This window comes from Gorilla gorilla, chromosome 21 (genome assembly GCF_029281585.2).
Source record: "Gorilla gorilla gorilla isolate KB3781 chromosome 21, NHGRI_mGorGor1-v2.1_pri, whole genome shotgun sequence".
Taxonomy (NCBI): Eukaryota; Metazoa; Chordata; class Mammalia; order Primates; family Hominidae; genus Gorilla; species Gorilla gorilla.
The window spans coordinates 35,234,636-35,256,013 of record NC_073245.2 but is presented as its reverse complement, the minus strand read 5'-3'; the positions used below and the strand labels follow the sequence as shown (position 1 = coordinate 35,256,013).

The 21,378-nt window shown below is 47.2% G+C and overlaps 1 protein-coding gene across 1 annotated transcript in view; it reads right to left on the bottom strand.

Moving 5' to 3' along the window:
- The window catches only part of PYGB (glycogen phosphorylase B), a 51,128-nt gene extending 31,262 nt beyond the window's left edge, over positions 1 to 19,866 (bottom strand). The window contains exons 1-2 of the mRNA XM_031005052.3: positions 19,477 to 19,866; positions 8,527 to 8,628 (exon numbers count right to left, since the gene is read on the bottom strand). Of these exons, the coding sequence (XP_030860912.1) occupies positions 8,527 to 8,628; positions 19,477 to 19,719 (345 nt within the window). The 5' untranslated portion in view covers positions 19,720 to 19,866. The remainder of the gene's footprint in view (positions 1 to 8,526; positions 8,629 to 19,476) is intronic.
- Positions 19,867 to 21,378: the final 1,512 nt, after the last annotated feature.

Below are 21,378 nucleotides of genomic sequence, written 5' to 3'. Positions count from 1 at the left end.
GCACGCCTACAGTCCCAGCTACTCGGGAAGCTGAGGCGGAAGGATGGCTTGAGCCCGGGAGGCTGAGGCTACAGTGAGCCGTGATCATATCATTGCACTCCAGCCTGGGTGACAGAGCAAGACCCTGTCTCAACAACAACAACGACACAAAAAGTAGCTGACAAAGTCCAAAACTCTGCTGCAGTGGGCTTCTGAACTGAAGACAGAAAAAGAGCACTGCAGTACACCCAATAACCTTTATCTCTTTATTGAGATATAATTCATTAGCCGTAAAATTCGCCTTTTAGAAGTGTATGTTCACAGAGCTGTGCAACCATCACCACTAATTCCAAACCATCATACCAAAAAGCAGCCCCGTGCCCATCAGCAGTCATAACCTATTTCCCCCGCCTCTGTCAATCACTGATCTACTCTCCATCTCTATGGATCTACCTATTTTGGATATTTCATGGCTTCTTCCAATAAGCATGTTTTCAAGCTTCATCCATGTTGTGCCATGTGTCAGCCCTTCCCGTCTTTGTACTGCTGTATACTATTCCATTGTATGGCTAGCCCACATTTTGTTTACCTACCCTATCAATTGATAAACATTTGGATGTTTCCACTTTTGGCTGTTATGAATAATGCTGCTGTGAAATTCATATACAGTTTTTCATGTAGACATATGTTTTCATTTCTCTGAGGCCTGTACCGTGGAATGGAATTGCTAGGCTACATGAGAATTCTATGCTTAACTGTTTTAGTAACTGGCAGACTATTTTCCAAAGTGACTGCAAGATTTGACAGTCACACCAACTGCTCTATATCCTCACCAACACTTGTTCTCTGTGTTTATGATTATAGCCATTCTTGTGGGAATACAGCGGCATCTCATTGTGGTTTTGATTTGCATTTCCCTCATAGCTAATCACATTTAGCATCTTTTTGTGCTATGTGGATATCATCTTTGGAGAAACATCCAAGTCTTTTTGTCCATTTTTCAATTGGGTTGTCTTTTTGTGGTTGTCAGAGTTCTTTACATATATTCTGGATACTAGACTCTTATCGGATTTAGGATTTATAAATATTTTCTCTCATTTTGCAGGTTGTCTTTATTTAATGCACAAAAGTTTTTAATTTTGATGAAGTCCAATGTATCTATTTTTTCTTTTGTTGCTTGGGTTTTTGGTGTCATATCTAAGAAATCATTCTAATCCAAGGTCATGAAGATTGATCCCTATATATTTTTCTAAAAGTTATATTCTTTTAGCTCTTACATTTAGGTCTTTGAGCCATTTTGAGCTAATTTTTGTATGTAATGTGAGGTAGGGGTTCGATTTCATTTATTTGCATGTAGATATCCAAATATCCCAATACCATTTGTTGAAAAGACATCGTTCTCCATTGAATTGTTTTGGTACCTATTTCCTTTTAAAAAAAAAAAATCAATTGATCTATATGACACCAAACTTACAGGCAACAAAAGAAAAAATAGACAAACTAGACTTCATAAAAATTAAAAACTTTTGTGAATCAAAAGATACTATCAGCCAGGCGCGGTGGCACACGCCTGAAATCCCAGCACTTTGGGAGGCCAAGGCGGGCAGATCACTTGAGGTCAGGAGTTTGAGAACAGCCTGACCAACATGGTGAAACCTCATCTTTATAGAGTAATATAATATATACTATCAACACAGTAAAAAGACAAGCCATAGAACGGGAGAAAATATCTACAAATCACATATCTGATAAGCTATTAATATCTAGGACAAATAGAGAATTCTTAAAATTCAACAACAAAAATCGGCTGGGCACGGTGGCTCACGCCTGTAATCCCAGCACTTTGGAAGGCCAAGGCAGGTGGATCACAAGGTCAGGAGATCAAGACCATCCTGGCTAACATGGTGAAACCGTCTCTACTAAAAATACAAAAAAATTAGCCGGGCATGGTGGCGGGTGCCTGCAGTCCCAGCTACTCGGGAGACTGAGGTAAGAGAATGGTGTGAACCCGGGAGGTGAAGCCTGCAGTGAGCCGAGATCACGCCAGTGCCCTCCACTGCCTGGGTGACAGAGCAAGACTCCATTTCAAAAAAAAAAAAAAAATTCAACAACAAAAAAACAAACAACCTGATTTAAAATGAGTAAATGAATTGAATAGGCTTTTCTTCAAACAAGATATACAAATGGCCCACAAGCACGTGAAAAGATGCTCAGCATCATTAGTTATCAGGAACATGCAAATAAAAACTATAACATACCATTTTACACCCATTTAGAATGACTACTGTCAAAAAACGGAAAAGAAGCATTGGTGAGGATGTAGAGAAACTGTAACTCTTGTGTCCTTTTGGTAGGAATGTAAAATGGTGCTACTGCTGTGGAAAACATTTTGGTGGTTCCAAAAAAAATTAAGAATGGAACTGCCATATGATCCAGCAATTCCATTTCTAGGTATCTCAGCTTTCTACATATGGCTAGCCAGTTTTCCCAGCACCATTTATTAAACAGGGACTCCTTTCCCCATTGCTTGCTTTTGTCAGGTTTGTCAAAGATCAGATGGTTGTAGATGTGTGGTATTATTTCTGAGGGATCTACTCTGTTCCATTGGTCTATATCTCTGTTTTGGTACCAGTACCATGCTGTTTTGGTTACTGTAGCCTTGTAGTATAGTTTGAAGTCAGGTAGCATGATGCCTCCAGCTTTCTTCTTTTGGCTTAGGATTGTCTTGGCAATGCGGGCTCTTTTTTGGTTCCATATGAACTTTAAAGTAGTTTTTTCCAGTTGTGTGAAGAAAGTCATTGGTAGCTTGATGGGGATGGCATTGAATCTATAAATTACCTTGGGCAGTATGACCATTTTCAAGATATTGATTCTTCCTATCCATGAGCATGGAATGTTCTTCCATTTGTTTGTGTCGTCCTTTATTTCCCTGAACAGTGGTTTGTAGTTCTCCTTGAAGAGGTCCTTCACATCCCTTGTAAGTTGGATTCCTAGGTATTTTATTCTCTTTGAAGCAATTGTGAATGGGAGTTCACTCATGATTTGGCCCTCTGTTTGTCTGTTTATTGGTGTATAGGAATGCTTGTGATTTTTGCACATTGATTTTGTATCCTGAGACTTTGCTGAAGTTGCTTATCAGCTTAAGGAGATTTGGGGCTGAGATGATGGGGTTTTCTAAATATACAAATATGTCATCGGCAAACAGGGACAATTTGACTTCCTCTTTTCCTCACTGAATACCCTTTATTTCTTTCTCCTGCCTGAATGCCCTGGCCCGAACTTCCAACACTATGTTGAATAGGAGTAGTGAGAGACGGCATCCGTCTTCTGCCAGTTTTCAAAGGGGATGCTTGCAGTTTTTTCCCATTCACTATGATATTGGCTGTGGGTATGTCATAAATAGCTCTTATTATTTTGAGATATGTTCCATCAATACCTAGTTTATTGAGAGTTTTTGGCATGAAGTGCTGTTGAATTTTGTTGAAGGCCTTTTCTGCATCAATTGAGATAATCATATGGTTTGTCTTTGATTCTGTTTATATGATGGATTACGTTTGTTGATTTGCATATGTTGAACCAGCCTTGCATCCCAAGGGATGAACCCCACTTGATCATGGTGGATAAGCTTTTTGATGTGCTGCTGGATTTGGTTTGCCAGTATTTTACTGATGACTTTTGCATCGATGTTCATCAGGGATATTGGTCTAAAATTCTCTTTTTTGGTTGTGTCTCTGCCAGGCTTTGGTATCAGGATGATGCTGGCTTCATAAAATGAGTTAGGGAGGATTCCCTCTTTTTCTATTGATTGGAATAGTTTCAGAAGGAATGGTATCAGCTCCTCCTTGTACCTCTGGTAGAATTCAGCTGTGAAACCCTCTGGTCCTGGACTTTTTTTGGTTGGTAGGCTATTAATTATTGCCTCAATTTCAAAGCCTGTTATTGGTCTATTCAGGAATTCAACTTCTTCCTGGTTTAGTCTTGGGAGGGTGTATGTGTCCAGGAATTTATCCATTTCCTCTAGATTTTCTAGTTTATTTGCATAGAGGTGTTTATAGTATTCTCTGATGGTAGTTTGTATTTCTGTGGCATCGGTGGTGACATCCCCTTTATCATATTTTATTGCATCTATTTGATTCTTCCCTCTTTTCCTCTTTATTAGTCTTGCTACCGGTCTATCAATTTTGTTGATCTTTTCAAAAAACCAGCTCCTGGATTCTTCGATTTTTTTAAGAGTTTTTTGTGTCTCTATCTCCTTCAGTTCTGCTCTTAGTTACTATTTCTTGCCTTCTGCTAGCTGTTGAATGTTTGCTCTTGCTTCTCTAGTTCTTTTGTGATTTTAGGGTGGTCAATTTTAGATCTTTCCTGCTTTCTTTTGTGGGCATTTAGTGCTATAAATTTCCCTCTACACACTGCTTTAAATATGTCCCAGAGATTCTGGTATGTTGTGTCTTTGTTCTCATTGGTTTCAAAGAACAACTTTATTTCTGCCTTCATTTCTTTATTTACCCAGTAGTCATTCAGGAGCAGGTTGTTCAGTTTCCATGTAGTTGTGCGGTTTTGAGTGAGTTTCTTAATCCTGAGTTCTAGTTTGATTGCACTGTGGTCTGAGAGACAGTTTGTTATAATTTCTGTTCTTTTACATTTGCTGAGGAGTGCTTTACTTCCAACTACGTGGTCAATTTTGGAATAAGTGCGATGTGGTGCTGAGAAGAATGTATATTCTGTTGATTTGGGGTGGAGAGTTCTGTAGATGTCTATTAGGTCCGCTTGGTGCAGAGCTGAGTTCAAGTCCTGGATATCCTTGTTAACTTTCTGTCTCGTTGATCTGTCTAATGTTGACAGTGGGGTGTTAAAGTCTCCCATTATTAATGTGTGGGAGTCTAAGTCTCTTTGTATGTCTCTAAGGACTTGCTGTATGAATCTGGGTGCTCCTGTATTGGGTGCATATGTATTTAGAATAGTTAGCTCTTCTTGTTGAATTGATCCCTTTACCATTATGTAATGGCCTTCTTTGTCTCTTTTGATCTTTGTTGGTTTAAAGTCTGTTTTTTCAGAGACTAGGATTGCAACCCCTGCTTTTTTTTGTTTTCCATTTGCTTGGTAGATCTTCCTCCATCCCTTTATTTTGAGCCTATGTGTGTCTCTGCATGAGAGATGGGTCTCCTGAATACAGCACACTGATGGGTCTTGACTCTTTATCCAGTCTGCCAGTCTGTGTCTTTTAATTGGAGCATTTCGCCCATTTACATTTAAGGTTAATATTGTTATATGTGAATTTGATCCTGTCATTATGATGTTAGCTGGTTATTCTGCCCGTTAGCTGATACAGTTTCTTCCTAGCCTTGATGGTCTTTACAATTTGGCATGTTTTTGCAGTGGCTCGTACCGGTTGTTCCTTTCTATGTTTAGTGCTTCCTTCAGGAGCTCTTTTAGAGCAGGCCTGGTGGTGACAAAATCTCTCAGCATTTGCTGGTCTGTAAAGGATTTTATTTCTCCTTCACTTATGAAGCTTAGTTTGGCTGGATATGAAATTCTGGGTTGAAAATTCTTTTCTTTAAGAATGTTGAACATTGGCCCCCACTCTCTTCTGGCTTGCAGTTTCTGCGAAGGTATCTGCTGTTAGTCTTATGAGCTTCCCTTTGCGGGTAACCCAACCTTTCTCTCTGGCTGCCCTTAACATTTTCTCCTTCATTTCAACTTTGGTGAATCTGACAATTATGTGCCTTGGAGTTGCTCTTCTCGAGGAGTATCTTTGTGGCGTTTTCTGTATTTCCTGTATTTGAGTGTTGGCCTGCCTTGCTAGGTTGGGGAAGTTCTCCTGGATAATATCCTGAAGAGTGTTTTCCAACTTGGTGCCATTCTCCCTGTCACTTTCAGATACATCAATCAGCCGTAGATTGGTCTCTTCACATAGTCCCATATTTCTTGGAGGCTTTGTTCATTTCTTTTTACTCTGTTTTCTCTAAACTTCTCTTCTCACTTCATGTCATTCATTTGATCTTCAATCACTGATACCCTTTTTTCCAGTTGATCGAATTGGCTACTGAAGCTTGTGCATGCATCATGTAGTTCTCGTGCCATGGCTTTCAGCTCCATCAGGTCATTTAAGGACTTCCCTGCACTGGTTATTCTAGTTAGCCATTCGTCTAATCTTTTTTCAAGGTTTTTAGCTTCTTTGTGATGGGTTCGATCATCCTCCTTTAGCTCGGAGAAGTTTGATCGTCTGAAGCCTTCTCCTCTCAACTCATCAAAGTCATCCTCCATCCAGCTTTGTTCCATTGCTGGCGAGGAGCTGCGTTCCTTTGGAGGAGAAGAGGCACTCTGATTTTTAGAATTTTCAGCTTTTCTGCTCTGGTTTCTCCCCATCTTTGTGGTTTTATCTACCTTTGGTCTTTGATGATGGTGACGTACAGACAGGGTTTTGGTGTGGATGTCCTTTCTGTTTGTTAGTTTTCCTTCTAACAGTCAGGACCTTCAGCTGCAGGTCTGTTGGAGTTTGCTGGAGGTCTACTCCAGACCCTGTTTGCCTGGGTATCACCAGCAGAGGCTGCAGAACAGCAAATGTTGCTGCCTGATCGTTCCTCTCGAAGCTTCGTCTCGGAGGGGCACCCGGCTGTGTGAGGTGTCAGTCGGCCCCTACTGGGAGGTGCCTCCCAGTTAGGTAGGCTACTCGGGGGTCAGGGACCCACTTGTGGAAGCAGTCTGCCCATTCTCAGATCTCAAACTCTGTACTGGGAGAAACATTACTCTCTTCAAAGCTGTCACACAGAGACATTTGTCTGCAGAAGTTTCTGCTGCCTTTTGTTCAGCTATGCCCTGCCCCCAGAGGTGGAGTCTACAGAGGCAGGCAGGCCTACTTGAGCTGTGGTGGGCTCCACCCAGTTCAAGCTTCCCGGCTGCTCTGTTTACCTACTCAAGCCTCAGCAATGGCGGACGCCCCTCCCCAAGCCTCACTGCTGCCTTGCAGTTCAATCTCAGACTGTTGTGCTAGCAATGAGTGAGGCTCCGTGGGCTGGGACCCTCCGAGCCTGGCGCGGGATATAATTCCCTCTTGTGCCGTTTGCTAAGACCGTTGGAAAAGTGGAGTATTAGGGTGGGAGTGATCCGATTCTCCAGGTGCCATTGGTCACAGCTTCCCTTGGCTAGGAAAGGGAATTCCCTGATCCCTTGCGCTTCCCGGGTGAGGCAATGCCTCGCCCTGCTTTAGCTCATGCTCTCACGCTCGGTGGGCTACACCCACTGTCCTGCACCCACAGTCCGACAAGCCCCAGTGAGATGAACCCAGTACCTCAGTTGGAAATGCAGAAATCACCTGTCTTCTGCATCACTCACGCTGAGAGCTGTAGACTGGAGCTGTTCCTATTCGGCCATCTTGGAACCTCCCATCAAGTATACAAAGTTTAAAAGGATACATGCTTGCCTGCAATTTCTAAATTTCTATAATTAACATTCATTTTCTGTGAATAAAAATTATAAACATATTGCATGTTTATGAGGCAAACTATTCCCTAAAATTTTTACTATATGCAAGAACTGCATAAAGAGTTTCAAAAAAGAAAATGCATTCTATAATGGTAAAATCCAAAGACAAGACTAAGATATTACATGTTCTGTACTTCTTACAGACATGCCCTAATGTTAACACTTCAGTAAACAGACGTAAATGACAAGTCACCTGCCAGGGTAACCTTTAGCGCCATTAGCTAATTTCGAACATGCGGAGTGAAGTTTTTGTTGCATTTTGTTGAGCACAGACACAGCTATGAGGTCCTGCAGGGGGAGACGGAGCCCCAGGCAATGTTGAGCCGCCTCCCAGCCATACAAGACATTTGCCCCCAACAAAACACCCCCACTCCTCCCACACACATCCAAACCCAAGCAAAGCAAAGGCGGTGGCAGGGCGCTGAGGTGGCGGGGCCCCACCATAAAGGCACCCATCTACACGCAGGTAAAAGGTTATACTCTAGAGACTCAGCTGGGAAGGGAAGCGAAGACAGACCAGGAAGCCAATGGCCGCTCTGCTCTAAAACCACAAAGGAACTGTGAAAGGATTAAGTTCAAAGTGAACAAGTGCTAATGAAGAACTCTCAAGAAAAGGCAGGTTTTGTTTTTAGGGGAGAAACAGTGCTTTTACAACTAGACAACTAGGGTGAGCTCCGGAGGTCATCTCAGGGGTGGAGGGAGGGAAACCAGACATGGGTTAGCAGTTTGATGAAGTCAAAATGGAATAATACCAACCACTGGTGCAGTGCTCTAAATCCGCCCCGGAGGTGGGGTGGGGTGTGGGACGGCCTCTAGAACTTCCACACCTTCGCATCCCAATTCAACCCCATGCTTGCGGTCCGTTCGATTCTTACTTTCTACTCTCAAAAACAGAGAGCAGCCCCGCCAACCCATTCCTTGCAGGAGGGGAGAATAGGCCGTAAATCTCCCGATTCCCAGACAGCTGCTAGTCTTAACATCAGGGCTCACCTCTGTGGGAAAATGGATTCAGACCTCAAAGCACCACGAGGGGCCACCCAGAAGCCCGGCCACGAGGCCCCGTACCTGATAGATGGCTTCATCGCAGGCATTCTGAAGGCCCAGGTTCACCATCGTGTTCTGCAGCGTGCGACCCATGTAGAATTCCAGGGAAAGATAATAAATGCGCTGAGGAAGCAGAAGAAAGAATAAGATTTCTCATTCCATTCTACACTTTAGGAAGGTTACAGAGATGACACGACCCATGAAGCCAAGCCCCCACTCGGGATTTCATTTATGTCAACCCCACGCACAAAAACTGGGCTCGCTCTGTCAGGCAGCCTGCTGACCGCAGCCCCCCAAAGCAGCCCACCCAGGAGACCCCTCCTCAACACGGCCTTCTCTTCCCTGACCCTCCAGTCCCTGGATGAACACACACTAACTTTCCGTGATGTGTGGGGAGGCAGGGCAGGTTGGTGGTTGGGGCCAAGGCACCCAGAACTGGACAGACCCAGGTCTGCACTTAGCTCAGCCTCTTACCAGCCATGTGCCCTTGGGCAAGTTACTTCACATCTCTAACACAGATGTAACACAGGCCATGTCTTCAAGTACTCAATGGAAAGCCCTGAGCACAACTTCCAGCACCCACGTGAAGCACCAATGAACGCAGCACAGACGGCTGAATGGATGCATCCATGTTCCCCAGCAGAAGTCTCTTGGCTGATGCCTGCTGGCTGGCTGGCTTGCTTGGGGTTGCCACATGAGCCAGCTCTATGCCAGTGAGGTGCTGTATCAAGGACGGCCACCCATGCAGTGCCTCCTGGGCCCTTAGCGGGGTTCTAGGTGCCCTACTTTCTTTACCGACTACTTCTCATGGCCATCCACGGGCCTGCAGCGGCCAGGGCTGAATGCTAAGATCGGTGGGCACAACTCCAAGGACTAACAGGATATCTGCACAGCCAACATCTCCCCTGAAATATTTACTAATTGCTGTGGTGGTTTTAACCAGGGGCCAAACACTTTCTGATATTCTTCACTCCAGGAGGAGGAGCTTACTTCCCTGTCTGCCACCTTGAGGGTGGGCTGGATGTAGCGACGCCCTGCTGAGGAGCACAGAAAGGAAACGGCAGCAACTTGACAGTGGACATAGCTGACCACGCTGACTGGCACCATGTAGTGATTCCCTGGAATTCTACATGGGTCGCCGGTGAGGCCCATAAAGTTTTTAATACATAATTTAAGAATACTCTATAAATACCCAAATCTACAAATTAAAAGAACACACACACACAAATGATAGCTCTGTCTTCAATGGCCTGTTTTTACTTTTTTGATCATTTGAATATAGGCTTCTACATTACTGTATAAATTCCAAAGTCCTTTACGTCAGAGGAAATTACAGCAGCATAATTAATGAGTCCTCATAGCCGCTATAAGTACAACTACTGCTGCTGTCACTCACAGTCAGGCCTCTTGCGGACTTTCATCATGCTGGATTTTATTTACACTACATTTGAACGAACTTAATATTCTATGGGGTTTCCACAGCACCTGCCTCCCCACCTCCGGCAGAGGAAGCCACAGGCACTGTCCAGGCAGGGTTTATTAACCAGTGCGAAATCATACTGAGCCCAACTAGACCCTGGCTGTCTGAGAAAATACTGCGGGTCAAGTATTAACAAGAGGTTTTATAAAAAGCTGACAGGCCAGGAACATGATCAGAATGTTTTTACTTTGCCTTTAACTAAAAATGAGTATTTTTTTTAAGAGATGATGGTCTCGCTATGTTGCCCAGGCTGGCTGCAAACTCCTGGCCTCAAGTGATCCTCGCGTCTCAGCCTTCCAAGCAGCTGGCACTACAGGTGCATGCCACCACACCTGGCTAAAATGTGGATTTTTAGGTTGTAGTTTGCTCTCTCTGCAAAAGTTCCTAACTTCTACTTAGAACTTTTCTACTGTGGGGAAAAAGTTTACCAGTTATGTTCCAAGAGCTTGATTATCTCTGTTTGTAAGGGACAGGACTGACGCGGGAAGTGCTGGGCCTAGACTCGAAGCCTGTGCTCTCCAACTGTCCAGGTTGCATGCAGACATCGAGGGTTCTGCAGCCTCCTGCTGAAGCACAGCCCCCAAGGCACTGCCCAGGGCCTGCCGGGCCACAGGCTCTGTCCTTGCGGACTGCAATGTGTTTTGCTGCTTTGAGGTTTTTCTGCAACTTGTTTCAATTTAAGAACTTTCATCATTTGCTGAGATGTGTCTATTTTGCTTTTACCTTAATATGGTTCAGAGTGAAAACCATGAAACTGAAAAGAGGCTTGCTGGAGGAGCTGGCCAAGAAAATGCAGACTTGAATGGTACAGGCTGGGGTCTCATCCCAGCGCCCTGCCCTGGCTAGCTGGGTGACCTGGGCAAGTCACTCAGCCTCTGAGAGGACCACATTCACCTGTGGGATCGCACAGGGCTAGGCTAGGACTCAGGCAAGGCTGGTTCCCCTCACCATACCAGACTTTTCAAGGAGAAATGCAAAGCCTAGAAAGTTGTCAAGTGGCAGTTCTGAAAAAAACCATGTAAAGGCATAGGCTTTGTCCAAGCAACAGCCTAGGGACCTAGCTCTTCCATGACCCCAAATCCTGCTGCTGCAGGACAGCCTGTTTCCACTCACTCCCCTCTGGCTCCTCCTGTGCAACCATGAACAGGGCTTCCCTGCTCAGGGAGCGCTGGTCGGAGAACTGGACTCACCTGCTTCAGCCTGAAAATGCCAACACGATCCCTTAACCTCCCTGCTCAGCAGCTCTGCTCTAAGGAGGCCCTGCCGCCTGGGATTGAACTGGGCCATTGATCTTTCTACCATGGTCCCTTATTGCAATATGACGTAACAAGTGTTAAGTAGCCTAAAGCCAGTCTGTTTTTTGTTTTTGTTTTTGTTTTTTTTTCTTTTTGAGACAGAGTTTCGCTCTGTTGCCCAGGCTGGAATGCAATGGTGCAATCTTGGCTCACTGCAACCTCCGCCTCCTGGGTTCAAGCCAGGCCCTCCGCTTTTTTTTTTTTTTTTAACAGAGTTTATCACATGCAAAGCCTACACAATCAGGCAAATAATAGAAAAACATAAAGCTCAAAAATAGATGAAAATATAATCAACACGAACAGTACACAACATACCAATCATCTAAAGACACCTTAGGAGTTAACAGACTCTGAAAAGAGAGTGTAACACCAACCGGCAGAGCCTCATTTTGCTCTTTACAGACAGAGATTCACAGAATTGGGCCTGTGGAGACCACCAATTTTTTCTCCCTTTTCTGAAGGGATTTTTAACTAGAGTCTTCATTTAACATTAGTGTCTTAATACTCTGGTGGAAAAAGAAAGAACTTTCCCAACATTCAGGGAAACAAAAGAAAGAGTTGGAGCCAGGTGTGGCGGCTCACGCCTATAATCCCAGCACTTTGGGAGGCTGAGGCAGGTATATCACTTGAGGTCAGGAGCTCAAGACCAGCCTGGCCAACATGGTGAAACCCCGTCTCTACTAAAAATACAAAACTAGCTGGGCATGGTGGTGCACACCTGTAATCCCAGCTATTCGGAAGGCTGAGGCAGGAGAATCGCCTGAACCCCGGAGGCGGAGGTTGCAGTGAGTAGAGATCGTGCCACTGCACTCCAGCCTGGGCAACAAGAGTGAAACTCCACCTCAAAAAAAAAAAAAAAAAAAAAAAAGAGTTGGGCGGCTGCTTTCACCAAGATGAAGAGCCTCATTCTGCAGGCAGATCTGGTCTGAAACCGGTCCTCCTGTCCCCAGGAAAGCACAGCAACTCTCCTTTTGTGTATTCGATTCTGTCGGTGCCAGCATGCCTCAGACCAGCCGCCCTCTACTGGTTCCTACATGGGCACAGAGTGACTCACAGGGCAGTGTCCCTCCCTGCCACCCAGGCACTGTGGACAGAGCTGGCCCTGATAAGACACAGGAACACAGGCCACTGAGCCAGCCAGAGGCCAGTGGGCACCACGTTCCACCAGCCAGGCCTTGGAGCGGGGGCTCCCAGCCCCTCCAGACACAAAGGGGCCACCTCCCTGGGCTGGACCTGCTGGCTCCTGCTGGTGAGCTGAGCAGTCTCAGATACCATCCAGGGGGACTGAGGTCCCGTGGGAGGAGAGATGTTGAGGGGCCTCCCACCCTCCAGACGCTGAGGTTGGTCTTTGGTTTCCTTGACAGTGTCACAGTGTCCACTCCACTGTGTCTGAGGGGGCTTCTGGGGAGTTGCTCACAGAGCAATCTGATAATCCACTACTGTATCTGCTGTAAGGATGTGAGGATTAGCTAGCACATCTCTCAAGCTCCCAGCCTGTGAAGTCACACGGTACTTTCTTAATGAATTAACTGCCAGGGAAACTTGGCTTCCCATGAACAGTGGGCAGGCTTCTCAACATGGATCGTGGATTTCCTTCTCATTCCAGTACCTACGACTCAAACACAGGTCTGTTTGCTCAATTTTGAAAATGTCAAATGTAAAAGAATTATAGAACTTGAGAACTTATGGGGATCTTAAGAGATCACTTGGTTCTATAGTAAACAAATTCCTTCTACACTCCATGACACACATTGCCACAAGTCACTGTCTCCCGCCTTCTATGCAATTAAGCTCCACAAAAAGTCTATTCAGTACTAATCCAGAGCCAGAAAGCGATGGGAGCCTTCTCCTTATCACTGACAGAGCCTAATCAACTTACACTAAGTGATCTGGACCGTGTCAAACTATATTTATAACTAGTGAGCTACCAGTCATCGTTTTAAAACACTACTTTAATCTTTCATTTTAACTGTTTGTAGGCCGAGAAATGCCACTTAGCTATACCTAAAATTACATGTCATTCCTACTCAAGGTACTGTTGAAGACACTGTTAACCAAACTTCTCTTACTGTCCAATTACCTTTCTAAATCTGTGTTCACTTCTCTTCCCTTCACCGTATCCTAAGAATGCCATTCTGCATGGGTGAGAAAAAGCCAGCTCCTATCTCCTGCGGTTACTTGCTGCATGTCTTAGGATGCTGTGAATTTCCAAATGGCTTAAAGCTTTGATCCGTTTAATAATAATAATAATAAAAGATATAATCTGAAAAGACTTCTAAAGTTCTCCCAATTACTTATTTGTATTTTTTACAATTGTATTATTGCATTTTATTTGTATTTATTAAGCAGGACAGCTGGTGACACTGAAAAGATCTGCAGACAACAGCACTGTGTTGATTAAAATGTCCAGAGTTTAACTGCTCTACTGTGGGTGTGTAGGAGAGCTTCCCTGTTTTTCCGGAGTACTCACTGCCGTTTTTGGGGGTGAAGGGGCAACAAGGCTACGACTCAGTTTTGTTTTGTTTTTTTTTTTGAGACAGAGTCTCGCTCCGTTGCCCAGGCTGGAATGCAGTGGCGTGATCTCGGCTCACTGCAACCTGCTCCTCCCAGGTTCAAGCAATCCTCCTGCCTCAGTCCCCCAAGTACCTGGGACTACAGGCGCCCACCACCACGCCTGGCTAATTTTTGTATTTTTAGTAAAGATGGGGTTTCACCTTGTTGGTCAGGCTGGCACTTACTTTCAAATGATTCGGAGAAAAATGAACTTACAGCGACAAAATGACCTAACAAGTGTGTTGCAATGTTTAACATCTGGGGAATCCAGATGAAGGGTAAACAGGAATTACAAGAAATCTCTGTATTATTCTTGCAACTTTTTAAGGGTCTGAAATCACATAAAGTTTAAAAGGAAATATGGCTGAGATGTGGAGGTGAGGTCGGTTACCTTATTTTATTTTATTTAGGCAGAGTTGCCCAGGCTGGAGTGCAGTGGCGCAGTCTTGGCTCACTGCAACCTCCGCCTCCCTGGTTCAAGCAATTCTCCTGTCTCAGCCTCCCGAATAGCTGGGACTACAGATGTCCACCACCACGCCCGGCTAATTTTTGTATTTTTAATAGAGACCAGGTTTCACCATATTGGTCAGGGCTGGTCTCGAACTTTTGACCTCAGGTGATCCACCTGCCACAGCCTCCCAAAGTGCTGGGATTACAGGTGTGAGTCACCACGCCCGGCCATATTTTATAAAGCCACCACGGCCCCTGTGGATTAGTCAGGGTTCTCCAGAGACACAGAACAGTAAGGTATGTGTAGAGAGAGACAGATTTAAGAAACTGGCTCAAGTGATTCTGAAGTGCAAGGACACAACCTACAGGGTGGGGTGGGCCAGCAGGCTGGAGACCCAGGCAAGCTGCAGCTCCGGTGCAAGGTAGCCGGTGGCAGGGTTTGTTCTGCAAGGCCTTCCCCCATGGGAGGCTGTGAAACTGTGATGTAATGAGATATACTTATTTGTTCTTCCTGGCCAGTGCTCCTAACACCCTTGTAATTTCCTAAGTGATAAGAGCAATAAAAATGAAAGAAGTGTCTTTTGTTATTCATAACAAGTCCCTTTCAACCACGCCTGATGTGGTCACCAAAAGGTGACTTTTGGCAAGCCCCTAAGGGCAGAGGCTGGCTGCCAGGGGAACCAGCTCTGTAATTAGAGGGTTGGAAGTTTCAGGCCCACCCCTCCCGCCAGCCCCAGCCTCCAGTGAAGGGAGAGGGGCTAAAGGCTGAGCTCATCACCAATGGCCAATAATCACACTAGGTAACTGCGGCCTCCATAAAATCCCCAGCTGAAGGGGATGGAAGAGCTTCCTTCCAGTTCAGTGAATCCTGGAGGTGCTGGGACAGTGGCACCTGCAGAGGGAATGGAAGCCCCTGCACCCTCCCTCAGACCTGCCCTCTGCATATCTTCTATCTGGCTGTTCCTGGGTTGTATTCTTTGTAAGTAATTGGTAAACGCAAGTGAAGTGTTTCCCTGAGTTTCATGAGCCATTCTGGCAAATCATCAAACCTGAGGAGGCTGTCGGTCAGAGGTCAGAAGGGAGGTCCTGATGTGCAACTGACATCTGGGGTGGAGAAGTCTTGTGGGACTGAGCCTTTAGCCTGTGGGATCCGAGGCTACATCCAGGTAGACAGCATCAGAACGGAACTGAATTGTAAGATGCTCAGTCAGTGTGGGAAACACCACCCCCCCACCCCCCCAGAGGGACATCCACATTACTATCTAGGCACAACAGCCAAGTTGACACATAAAACCAGCCACCACAGCCTGCAAGGGCAGAGGCCAGGCTGTCTTCTGCAGAAAATGAAGGCACACACTGTAGGCTTCTCCATCTGCTAAAATGACAGCTGGGGCCTACCTTCCAAGTGGCTAGCTGTCAGCAACACAAAACAGCACCCACCATCAGCTACTGGTCAGAGAAAATGACTTTGAGCGATCTGCTGTCAGCGAAGCCTGCCCAGGAGATGCAAGCTCAGCTTCACACATAAAAGTGGAAATACATCAGAAAAATTGGGAGTGTTAGGATTCCGGAGGCTGCTACCACAACTGACTAATTAAAACAAATTCCAGAAGTGGGGATCACAGAGGAGCAGGGTCTGCAAAACACTTCTCTAGATCATCTTTCTTTAACTCCTGGGTCCAGCCAAACCAAAAGATTAATTGTATTTCATTGTGTTTATCTTATTAGGAATATATAGGACAGCAGTGTGGGCCCCAAGGTAGAGCTGCTTTTCCTTAATCTGTGTTGTAGTCACGCCAGGAGCTTACGGGAAGAGTCTCAAAAACTGATTGTTACATCCACTGCAGGGGTGCTGCAGGTCAGTGGCTCAGCACATCGACAACACTGCTTCACAAAGGCCCACAGAATAAACCGTGCAACTGTCCTTTCAGGATGTTATAGAAGGGATCCCGCGACTCTCATAACTGGGCATGGGCTGCTTTCATTGCCAGGATCCTGGTCTGTGTTTTGTGTCCTGACCCTCACTGTCCCACCCCAACCCTCACTCTGAGGCCTTCTAATGTGAACCTTTTGTGCTGTATCTAGCATAAGCATCCTCAAATTCTCTCTGGATAGAGATGGAATGTCAATTCAATATGAAATAGAAACATTTTAACTCTAACATTTCAGAATGGCAACAGACTTCGGAAACACATCACCAGCTTGATTCCCCTCATTTTAAAGATGAGAAAACTGAGGCCAATAATGGCGAAGAAATCCGCCCAAGCCCACAGTTGCACAGACCGAATGGAAAGGCCAGGATGAAAAGGAGCGTGGAATCACGCACACCCTTTCTTCTCCATGCAGCGCAATCCCAGGCTCTGCAGTTTCAGGTTGGACTCTTCTTGCCACCTTGCCACCACTTCAGAGAATCCATTAAATGTCTTCATGACCAACCGCCACCTCTTGCCAAGCACAAAGCTCTCCATGTTAGCCAGATGTTTTGACGTGCTGATTTGCCAAGCATGGCAAAGCTTGACAAATCTTCCTCCGAACACCCCAACTTCTACTCTTTCTGCTATGTACCACAAATGAAGTGCTAAGAGTTATGAAACAATAGGTTCAGTATAATGCTATTTTATGTATTAAAAACAAGTTTCTGCCAATACAGAAAAAACAATGTAGAACACAAAATATTTACAGCACAAAGTGGGTGATAGAAGTGGGTTACAGGATTACAGTTAATTTTTTTCCTTCTGGCTTATCTATATTTTCTAATTTTTCCTCCAGTAATAATTTTTCCTTCAGGACTTGCATAATTTTTAAAAAGACAAAAATAACAATAAAAGCGTTCTATTTAGGAGCTCTAGAGTGTCACATTACCACAGTCTGCAGTGTGCCGGTGAATGTCTGAGGTCATTTCTGGCTGAGGGGGAGGCACAGCAGTTATTTTCTTGGGAGCACACCTCCTCTCACTGGCTCTGGTGGGACTGGTTGCTGGTCCATCACCAGCAAGCATGTAACTTTTCCAAAGAAAGGATTGCAAGCTTATTTTCATCATGAATTAGCGAAAGAAGCAGTTAAATCCCAATTTTCCATGTCCTTCCTATTCAGAATAGGCACACAGCTTATTTACAGACTGTGAGATCTAAAAGCTTACAACTTTACGACTTACAGACTGTGCGGTTTAAGAGAAAGGTTTCCACCCAGAGCCACCACAGTAGACAATCAAAAGAGATCTCACGGAGGATCAAAAAACCTGTTTTGTTGCAGGGACTATCTTGTTCATGAAGGTCATTTCCGTAATCCCTGAGCCCATCGCTGGCCTCTCCAGGATCTGATTATACATAAATACTCCAATGGGCACCCTAAGGTGTAGAGCTGAGTCCTGGTCCAGCTCCAAGGAAATGCCCTTGAATGTGAAGGCAGAGCTATGTCCTTGCCATCCGCCACTTAGACAATAAAAATGACGTTGCGGGTCGGGTGCGCTGGCTCACGCCTGTAACTCCTGCACTTTGGGAGGCTGAGGCAGGCGGATCACGAGGTCAGGAGTTTGAGACCAGCCTGGCCAACATGGTGAAACCCCGTCTCTACTAAAGATACAAAAAATTAGCCGGGCGTGGTGGTAGGCGCCTGTAATCCCAGCTACTCGGGAGGCTAAGGCAGGAGAATTGCTTGAACCCGGGAGGCGGAGGTTGCACTGAGCCGAGATCGCGCCACTGCACTCTAGCTTCACGCTAGAGGGCAAGACTCAGAATTAAAAAAAAAAAAAAAAAATGGTGCTGTGCATCAGAACTCTCCCAACAGCAGGGAATTCTGGGGGAGCCACTGCTTCTTGGCTGCTTTTCCTGGCAAAGTCATCCCAAGCCCTTGTTATAACCTGTTTTGGCCATTCGTTGCCACTTCTTTCTATGTTTTGCATACCAAATATGAAGAGCCCCAGTTGGTATTCTAACAAATCTGTCCCTTTTACTATCTCTATTTTAGAAAAAAGAATGTCCCAGAGTAAGTTTGGAAAAGCGGTCAATCTCTTAGCAATTACCGTATTAAACATACCTTAATGCCCTACAAAAATATTCTAAAATACCATCCATAAAGCAAGTGCTCACTGCCTAGATGTACACGGCAAGTAAAATCTTTGCCAAGTGGCTTCAGGTCTGGAATTGTGTCTCTTCCTCACCAGTTCTCCCTCTACGTTAGTGTAGTAGAAAGACAATTCTCCATGGTCAAGAGTTTAAAAGCAAACGACAACAACAAAAAACTGGCAACAGGGGGCTGTGCAAGACTACCATGTACCTATCAAACTGAAAACTACCATCCTATCCATTGACCTGCAAAGCTGTTTATCAGTGAAAAAGTTACAAATGTTTACGAATGAAACAGAAAGTCTAAAAAACTGTATGTGCATTATACTTTTTAAAAATGTGTATGCATATTTAGGAATACCAAAAAAACAGCAAGAACACAGGCCCATAGTAGACATGGTTAAGAGTAACGGGGACAATCAGTGACTTTAACGTTTCACTACTCAAACAAATTTTTGCAAGATATAAAAAGTAACAGTTAGTAAGATGATCTCTGTCAACTTCAACCCAAGCAAATTTCTCCAAGGGAGGTGTGGGAACCTCTAAGACAGAGCCGCCTTCGAGGGCTCCATCTCCATCTCTGAGCTTCGTACCCCTCCCTGCGTGAAGCAGGCATCTTCAGTGATTTTCTTCTAAGCAGCATACACAAAAAAAAAGTCTCACAATTCCCTGCAGATTACCGAGCTCACCCCATTCCAACCCACAACGCTGCCCAGGCCTGGTTCCAGTCCCATTTTCTCCCACAGGCTGCTGCAGGAAAACAAAGGGTGGCTGGAGGCAGGGGCGGGGAGCACGGGCTCTGCAGCCAGCGCGGAAGCGCACGGCCAGAAAGAGACCGGGAACGTCCGCCAGGCTCCCGGGCTCAGCATCATCTGCGGGGGACGGCGGACCCCGCCAGGCCCGGGCTCCCAGTGGGGCGGACCCGTGGCCGCGGCCCTGCGCAGGGGACGCCCGGCCCCCGCCGACCGCGGCTTCCAGGCAACTCCCCAGTCGGCTGTGCCTGGCCGCCAGCCGGCTAGGGGCGCGGGTAACGCCCGACGGGCCGCCCCGCAGAGACCCCCGCTGGCGCGGCTCCGGGACCGGCGCCCTCTCAGCGGGCCCGGGCGCACAGCGCGGGGCAGCGCCTCACCTTGGGGTCGCGCTCGTAGTAGTGCTGCTGCGTGCGGATCCAGCGGCCCACGAGGTGGTCGCGCACCGTGTGCGCCAGCGCGAAGAAGTAGTCGCGGGGCGTGGCCACATTGCGGTCCTTGACCAGCGTGAAGTGCAAGTGCCGGTTGAAGCTCTTCCGCACCTCGGCCACGTCGCCTAGCCCCGCCAGGCCGCGCACGCTGATCTGCTTCCGCTTCTCGCTGTCGGTCAGCGGCTTCGCCATCGCGCCGGCGGAGGCGGAGGAAAAGAGATGGAGGAGGAAAGCGGCGGCACACGCGACAGAGATGGTGCAGCTGCTCTGGCGCCCGGCACTGCGGCTCTGCGGGCGGGATGGGCCGCGCCTGCGCGCCGCGCCGGGGCGGGGCCTCGGGAGAGCGGGGCGGGGCGTCGGGGGGGCGGGACGGGGCCTCGGGGGGGCGGGACGGGGCCTCGGGGGGGCGGGACGGGGCCTCGGGGGGGCGGGGCGGGCGTCCAGGCTCATAGCTGAGATCGCTGGTGTAGTCCGAGGCGGCAGCGACCTGTCCACGCCACCTGAGAGTGGTGTTTGCCCCCTCGTTGGGCAAGCCCGGCAGAAAGTGGGAGCGACTGGAGGAGGCAAGGGACCCGGGGCCTCGGAGCGTGCCGTCGTGGCCGCTCCTGCCAGCCCGGGGACGGTGCGGGAAGGGGGCCCTGCCCTCCGGCCCTCGGGTTCCTGGGACCGGCCCTCCCGCCCTGCACCGGGTCACCAGGTGCCCCGCGGGAGCGCGCTGGGCTCGGGCTGTGGCCGAGACCTGGTACACGTTCGGGGAAACTGATTACAGCTTGAAAGGCATCCACCAACGCCTGCTGGGCCCGGTCTTCTCTGTCCGGGGCAGGGCGGCTCTGAAAATACCAGCTATTTGCTTGCCACTCCAGGCCGATGACAGACGTGGAGAAAACCAGCTGCCAGCGAGCTGGAGACGCCCGTTCCCGAGGGCGCGAGGCAGCCACAGCCAAGTGCCACCACGACCCCGCCTTGGAGGGACCGCAGCCCCCTAGCCCTCGGAGAAACCCTGTTCCCGAAACCACCCGGCAGACGCTGTCCGCTTTGAGATTACAGCAGGGAGAAGGAAACATGCCCGTCTGGCCGGGGAGCTCAGCCACTAACCGAGACTTAGCCTCTGTCATCCCAATCCAGGCTGCAGCTCCAGATAGGAGGCGTCTGCACACAGCTTCCCACACTTGGCCCCGCAGAACACAGTCCTGCTGGCCTCAGCCTGTGGGAACCCTGCTTCATGTAAAGGTCACCTAAACTCTGCCGGAAATTCCCTCAACCCCTTCAGAACTCTGCCTTTCCCTTCGTTCTTGGGAGGCGCTCCCTCATTGCAGTGGGTCAGTACACCCGATTTTGTGGGACCACAGGTTTGCTCCTGGTGGTCTTGGGCTGAAGGGGCTGCAAAGGTTACTGAATTTCATGGAGGTAAAAATTGCCCGCAGGAGATGTCATGAAAGTCCAGGTGCAGTAGGTTTCCTGGTGTGATGCTTCAAAGTTATCTTCTTACCTGGAGCCCCTTCCAGCTGCAGACTTCAGAGGTTAATCAATCTGGAATGACCCCACAGCCCACCCAGCTCCAGCTCGGGATTCACTCCTACACTATGTCCTACGGATTCTGGAGCCAACAAGATCGAACTTCGGGCACAGATGGCAGGGCTGTGGGGTCGAGCTTGGCTGCAAGCTCCGAACACTGATGCAATCTCTCTGAGGGTGATCTGGCAATTCAGAAGTCATAAAAATGATAGTGCCCTATGACCACTTCTACCACTCTGGGGAATTGAGTTCAAGGAAAGCTTAAAAAGACAAAAAACAAGTTATGCAAATATGTTTTCTGCTGTGGTGTGGTAAAGTTTAATCCCCCAGCTGTGG